We start from the raw sequence: 7,383 nt of genomic DNA on the forward strand, positions 1-7,383 counted from the left end.
CATTACAAGCCACTGACTCTGCCCTGGAGGCCAGGTGTATTTAAGCAGAGGCCAACTAGCCTCCAGTCAGAGATGGGGCAGGTCCTTCCCCTGTGGGTGGGAGGGACATGGGATCAAGTGAGCACACTCCTTTCCAACAACTCCATTCTCTGCAGCTAACTCTTGAATGGCAGCCCGAGGGCCAGCACCAGGTTGAACTTGAGCAGCCTTCCAGCTGTAGTTCTGACTCCTGGCCCCTCACCTTCCTAAAAGGGGCGTGGTGTGCCGGCATTGGACGTTTTACATTATCTGTTGTGTTAGCTGGACTTTTGGGGAGTCAGGCCAGAACAGCCTGGAGTAGACCCAAGACATCTGCAGTTTGTGACTTCTTGCCTTACAAAGTAAAGCTCAGGAACTCCAGGCAGGTCTGGCCCCGGCTCAGCCCCTCGCTGATTCTGCAGCCTTGGGCCAGTCACTCCCCTTCTCCGAACCCCGTTAACTCACCTCTCTCACAAGCAGCTTCTTCTCCTGTGCAGTTGTGTTTCCCTGACCCTAAGCCTTGAGCTGACCAGGTACCCCTGTTTGGAGTTTCCCCTTCTCCACAGCCTGGGCTGGGCTCCCTGCAGGGATGGGAGTGAAAGCGTTCTTGGTTCTGCTTCCTCCCTTCCAGGGATCGGGCCAGCCTTCAGCTCAGCAACCGGCGGCTGGAGCGGAAAGTGAAGGAGCTGGTGATGCAGGTGGACGATGAGCACCTGTCACTGACCGATCAGAAGGACCAGGTAGGGAGCCTCTGTGTGCATTCGCTCGTAGATGAGATTGCACGTCTCAGGCTGGGGGAGCAAGGGAGGCCTCCCCGAGCAGCAGTGGAGTGTGAGTGGGCTGGTTCCTCCCTTTCCACGCACCTAGTCACATCATAGAATGGGGGCTTCTCGCCTACGTAATTAGGAGATAGCAAATTCTACACCCTGAGTTTGGCTTTTAAAGAGTCACCTTGTCTTACCGCCTGCTCTCCATGTTTCCCAAGAGACTGGCTGCCCCATTGCCCATGTCTTGGTTGCCTGGGGGAGATGGTGGCTGGACCTGGGGTGAGCTGAGTGCTGGGGCTGGGCCATCAGCCGGCACTCAACCCACACTCTGTCCCGGTGCAGCTGAGCTTGCGTTTGAAAGCCATGAAGCGGCAGGTGGAGGAGGCTGAGGAGGAAATCGACAGACTGGAAAGTTCTAAAAAGAAGCTGCAGAGGGAGCTGGAGGAGCAGATGGACATGAATGAGCATCTGCAGGGCCAACTCAACTCCATGAAGAAGGACTTAAGGTGGGCAGGTGTGGAGGCCAAAAAGGGCCCGATAATCTCCCCACGGTTGAAGCAGGCTCTGCCTTCAGAGCATTCGCACTCCTGTTGTCTCAAGCCAGCTCCTCATTGTTGCTTTTGGGGTTATCTTATCCTAGAAGTGGAGGCGGTTCTGTCCACTTCAGTCACCCTACATGGGCAGTAGGGCCTCATGCATGTCATTCTTATACCAATGCCCTGATGCCAGCTGGGCAGATACCATCCCTGTTGATCAGAAGGGGAAACAGAGACTTAAGGCAGGTAAGACTAGCTCACACCATCATGGAGGGGCAGTTCCTGGGTCAGCCTGGGCTTTTGTGTGACTTAGGGAGAAATAAGGTAAAGTTCTGATTTGTGTCCTCATGAGGACTAGATTCCCTAAGCCTGGTTTCCAGGAGAGAGCAGCTCTCTGAAGCTTGTCTGCTGTGGTCCTAAGGATGGGCGCGTGGAGCGGAGGGCTGGGGACTGTGTGGGTTGCTTTTTCTGCTCCAGAGTCTCTCCCCAGAGTATGAGGTAAGGTTCATGAGATTAGGTTCTTGCTAACCGTAGAGCTGAGCTTTTCTTGGAGGCTGGCTGTGACATGGGGCTCTGTGCTGGCTGCCCAGGTAGTTCTCATCAATGGACAGAAGGCTCCAGCCCGTTGAGAATCCTGTAAAACAGGGCCTATCAGGTCACTGGCCCCAAGGTTGGCATTAGGGTGCAGCATTTAAGAGGGCACGAAAAATCTCAATAATTAAGATAGATAACATTTTAATGCAATATTTAAAAGATAATGCATGCGATCCATGGTGAACAAGATACCAAAATTTTAAATTAAGACAAGATCAATAATGACAGCCTGGGGAAATCAACATTACTGATCCTGTCCCAACCTGGCCCACCCCATCAAGATGGGCTTTCCATACTGAAACGGGGGCAGTGGGTTCCCTGTGGCTGAAGGGAACATCACCTGTTAAGTTCATGTGTTTCTTTTCTGTGCCACTCAGTGGGATGCAGGGGCAGCAACCCAAAACCCTTCCTTTATCTTCAAATTAGTGACGGGCCCAGGGCCAGGAAACATGCCCCTTGTTGTTTCAGCAGACTGAAGAAGCTGCCAAATAAAGTGCTGGATGACATGGATGACGACGATGACCTCAGCACGGACGGGGGAAGCCTCTACGAGGCGCCCCTGAGCTACACCTTCTCCAAGGACAGCACCACCGCCAGCCAGATCTGAGTGCTATGGAAGTGCCGGTCATCGCTGCGGGAGCTGCAGCCGCCCAAAGCGGGAGGCAGGGAGGGGAGCGTCCGTCTGCCACCGAGACCATCGCCGCCCCTTTGCACAGCGTGCCAGCTCCTCAGTGTTACATTCCTCGCCAGGGTCTCTCAGTGGGTCTTTGACAGGAAGCTTTTGCAGTTTAAAATGTTGGGATGCCTGAGGAACAGGAGCCACCACCCCCTGGGGTGTTGTGAGAGATACACTTTGGTAGGCTGAGGCCCCTGTTCCACAGTCACTATTTGCATTGCTGTCCCTCCTCCCGTCCTAACTGCCCCTGCCAAGACAAAGGCTCCAGAAGGCTAGGACTTATTTAAAAGCACCGTGCAGGGAGGAAACGATGTATAGCTTGTACATATTTTAAAGCAGACCTTCTCACAGACTGCTGCTGTTGCATTTGGAATGTGATGGAGGCTTGGTAGGATGGCTGGTTTGTAAAGTTCACACACCTATATTGAGTATTTTTTTTTTTTTTTTTTTTTTTTGAGATGGAGTTTCACTCTTGTTGCCCAGGCTAGAGTGCAATGGTGCAACCTCAGCTCACTGCAACTTCTGCCTCCCTGGTTCAAGTGATTTTCCTGCCTCAGCCTCCCAAGTAGCTGGGATTACAGGCGCCCATCACTGCTCCTGACTAATTTTTTGTGTTAGTAGAGAAGGGGTTTCACCCTGTTGGTCAGGCTGGTCTCAAACTGCTGACTTCAGTGATCCACCTGCCTCAGTCTCCCAGAGTGCTGGAATTACAGGCATGAGCCACCGTGCCCGGCCATTGAGTATTCTTTTTTAAAATATGAAGCTATTAGATTTTAAGTATTGAGGAGCAGAGGTGAGAGAGAGAGAGAGAGAGAGAGAAAAAAAAAGTCAAATAAAGACCACTTTGGAAACGAAGGTTGTAAAAAAAGAACTGTAGTGGTCACGGATAGCTAAGACTGAGAAGAGCAGTTCACACGGTCTGGGTAAACACGTCACTGGCACAGGGGAAAGCCAGAAGGTTGCTTGTGTCTGTGACTGCAGCTATGGCCTTGTTTGCTTATTTTATCTAGAATTCTGTTATAATTTCTGAACGTTCTGAGACCTGTTCCCAGTCACTGATTGCAATTTCTTTTACACAGATTGGATAGGGAGACTTATAGGTAAGGCCTTAAACAAATGAGGCCGTTTTTGGAAGGATGGGGCCATGTGGTCATGTCTTACTGGTCCTTTCCCTGCTCCTCCCACAGCAAGCTTTTGGGATCGGGGGAATAGGAGGGTGTGGGGGAAAGGTTCATAGACTTAGGTATGAGAATGAGGTGGGAGGTGTCTGGTGAGGTCATGAGGGAGGGGAGAGGAGAGAGGAGATAGGCAGGTGTGTGTGGGGGGCCTAGTGTGAGAAGGAAGACAGAGAAGTTCTTGAAAGCTGGGGGATGTGTGGGCAAGGAGTGGATTGAGCAGGATCTCAGGTTTATGTTGAGGAAGGGAGGAAAGAAACAGAAGTCAGGCAGAGGTGTGTCTGTGCAAACTAGAGAACTCCTTCCGGTTTCCTGGGACAAAGAGACATTGCCAGCAGCAGGTCGCAGGGAGTTGTTGAGGTCTGTGGGCAAGGCCACATGGCTGGAGAGGAACTTCAGGGAGCATGGCATCGGGAGGATGCTAGATATCTGGGGACTCCCTTCTGGCCTTCCTGTGTCACCTCACAATGTGGCAGTCTCCAGGCATACCCACAGGCCAGGCCCAATCACAGCTGGGCTTCCACAGGTCAGAGTATGGGACAGGATGTGGCCAGGGAGAGGACCCTGTGAGTTGGTGACATATATGGGACAGAGGTGGTAGTGTTCAGCTACTTCAGCAGTGTCCCCAACCATCCCAATAGGCGGGAGGCCTGTGGGCCAGAGAACTCCATGACAGTTGCCATGGGGTCCCACCTGCGCCAGGTCAGAGCCCACCCGACAGGATTCAGAATGGTCAGCCCAGTTTAAGAGTGGGAGTCTGGAGCCAGAGAGCCAAGCCCCTTGCACATCTACAGGGTCACTGTCATCCTCACCACAGCCGGGGGTGATTCTCATCTCTGCTTGCTTGTGTGGGGTGTGGACAATTCCTCCCTTTAGTCATTCACTCGTTTAGCAAATATTTATTGGGCATCGATGATGTGTCAGGCACAGTCCTTGGCACAGAGAATACAGCAGTGAATTAAACAGGTACAAATTCCTTCCCTCCTGGAGCTCAGTGTCGGGAAAGGGGGTGGTAGATGACAATCAAACAAATCGACATGGAGGTCGAGCACCTCTGTACTCAAGCCCTCTGTCTCTCTGTCCTCCTGAGGACACGACAAGCCTGGTTCCCTAGAGCTCACTTTGACCCTTGATATGTTCATAATTTCCCTGCTGCTTCCGCCATCGTTAGACATCAGCCAATAAGCCTGCCTGGAGAAGCCTCAGCCCACTCATACCTAGAGACGGAGCTGGGGAAGGTCAGCACTCCCAAGAACTTGGGGAGCGTGTGTCTGTTTCGGTTTGAGAGAAAGTGGCTGCCCCTCATTCTGGTCAGTTCTTTCCAGTAGCCATGGGGCTGGCTACAAGAAGCAAAACGGCCCATGCAAAGAGAACAGAGGTCACTTTTCAAAACACTTGCATCATTACCCTAAAAATAGGCTGTTACGCATTTTGACAATTGTGCTATCCTACACTCTGAGGGAGTTGGCAACGCATGCGGTATGGTGGAGTGGGAAGAGTTAAGAGACTGGAAGTTAAGACAAGGGTTTTCAAGTCCCAGCTCATCATCTCACCCCAGTGACCTTGACAGTGTGCTCACTCTCAGAGCCATGGATTGCCTGGAACAAAGCGAAGATGAGGGCCCACGGTCCTTTCCAGGTATAACATGCTATCGTTCTTTAATTTTATTTTATATATACATACTTTTTTCCTGTTTTTTTTTTCTTTAAGAACTAACCCCAATCAAGAATATTTTCTTTAGCTAGCTTAAAAAGAAAAATATATCTTATGTAAAAACACATACATGGCCAAATGCAATACTGAAGAGACAATCATCCTGTATCTTTTGTGGTTTTTCCTGCTTCTGAGTGGCGGCTACAACGCCAGGTGGCTTATCCCATTGGGTTTCTGCTTTGGGGTGTGGTTTGGTTGCTTTGGGTTGTCATGGGAAAGAGACACTCTCCTTGCAGCTACCTCCATGTAAGTGAATTCCTGGATAAAGCAAGATTTCCTTTCAATAAACACTGTCACCCAATGGGAATTTTGACTCGCCTGTGATTGTGACTTCTTTGTTTTCTCCAGAGCTTGGCTCTGTGTCCTCTAAGAAACTGCCAAGGTGAGTGGCTGGGAGCTACTGAGGGAAGTGGAACTTGGAGGCCTTCCAGCCCTGGGACCGGTTTCTGAAACAGAAGGGTGGGGACTGGTCAGTGGTGAATGCGGAGGGAATTAATGGCCCTGGATTCTTGTGTTATTCTGAGAAATCCAAACTGCCCGTTCCAGAAAATGACAAAAGAGGGAGCATGTTCAATGTTAATTACAGAATAAACAGGAGCCCCCTGTGTACCCCTTTTTCTAAATTCGAGGTCTTCTGCAATCATAGTTGACACATAATCTCTCTCGATCTCACACCAGGCCCATAGCAGGCACCACAGTCTCTATTTTACAGAAAGCAAAACAGCTTCCCCATGGAAGGGGACTGACGATGATCATTGTCATCAGATCTGTCTATTCTTTGCCCTGTCCCCCGGAGGGTGACCCGTATAGGCCCTGGATTCCTTGATGGCCGCTCTGGTTGGGTTCAGCCAGTGGGAGCAGGTGGAATTCTGGGTATGTCTCCATCACTCCCTGCTCTGTGTGGCATTTTCAGGTGGGCTCCCCTGGGACTTGGGTGATCTTCTCTCCTTCAGCCTCTAGTTCTAAGTGTGTGTGTGGGGGGGTAGTCATGGCTTTCTCTTGCTGTTCCTCTCGGTCCCTGCCCTGGTGGGTTCCTGCCACACTGCCCACTCACCAGACCAGCCCTTCATTGAGCCACCAGATGGCTCACTGCTGTGTCCTGTCCAGAGCTCTGTACACAACCGCCTCTGCCTCCAGGTCAATGTAGACGACCTATTCCTCCAGCTCTCTGGCAGCACTGATTCTCCTCATTCTAATTGGAAGGGGTAACCTAATGTAAATGAAATTTTCTAATTTTAGTAAGTATAAAGGCTTTGTATAGATTGTTTCCTTTTTTTTGGTAAAAAGTCAGGTATATTGGTATATTGAGGTACATAATTTTCTAATTTGTAGTAAAAGTCACCCTTTTTAGCATTTTTTGCTTTTGTATTTGGGCCTCTGTATTTGGCCCTTCTACCGATGTCCTCTTGGTGGGAATGAGATTCTGAGTGGATACCTTTCCCTCAGGTCCTCGGGAAGAATGTGAGTCTGAAGGCCCAGAGCCAAAGCAAAAACGTTCCCCCAGGCCGGCAGTTCATTTCCTTCACATTCTCAGCATTCCTCCTCTGAGCTGGTGGATAGTTACGGGCAGCCTGTCTTTGTTGGAAGACTGTCATTAGCCAGAAATGTTTCTGTTGTAAATCTGCAAATGATTGGGGAGAAATGACTTGACAGCAGGTGCCTCTCAGGGGCGTGACAGCCCCAAATTCAGACATTCTAGGCTTTGCAGAGGGATCCACATGCCTTGGTCCTGCCCTCAGATCTGCCGAATACATAGGACTAAAGACTGTCACTGACTTTCACGGGCATGACTGAGACCCAGCCCGTCTCCATCAACAAAGAAAGGCTGGAGTGTGTGCCCCTCCCGGGTTATGAAAGCTAGAGAAGTGCAGGTCACAGAGACGTTCAGCAGTAAGTTGAATGTG

General features: G+C 50.6%; 1 protein-coding gene across 11 annotated transcripts in view; it reads left to right on the forward strand.

Annotated features, from left to right (window-relative positions):
• Positions 1-5,786, forward strand: part of CGNL1 (cingulin like 1) — a 176,124-nt gene extending 170,338 nt beyond the window's left edge. For 7 of the 11 annotated variants that reach the window (XM_065547962.2, XM_045395519.3, XM_065547966.2 and 4 more), the window contains 3 exons: positions 650-758; positions 1,128-1,291; positions 2,384-5,786. In XM_065547962.2, the coding sequence (XP_065404034.1) occupies positions 650-758; positions 1,128-1,291; positions 2,384-2,522 (412 nt within the window). In that variant the 3' untranslated portion in view covers positions 2,523-5,786. The remainder of the gene's footprint in view (positions 1-649; positions 759-1,127; positions 1,292-2,383) is intronic. The other 4 variants (XM_065547964.2, XM_073995887.1, XM_073995886.1 and 1 more) reach the window with 1 other exon arrangement.
• The last annotated feature ends 1,597 nt before the right edge of the window (positions 5,787-7,383 follow it).

This window comes from Macaca fascicularis, chromosome 7 (genome assembly GCF_037993035.2).
Source record: "Macaca fascicularis isolate 582-1 chromosome 7, T2T-MFA8v1.1".
NCBI classification, from domain to species: domain Eukaryota; kingdom Metazoa; phylum Chordata; class Mammalia; order Primates; family Cercopithecidae; genus Macaca; species Macaca fascicularis.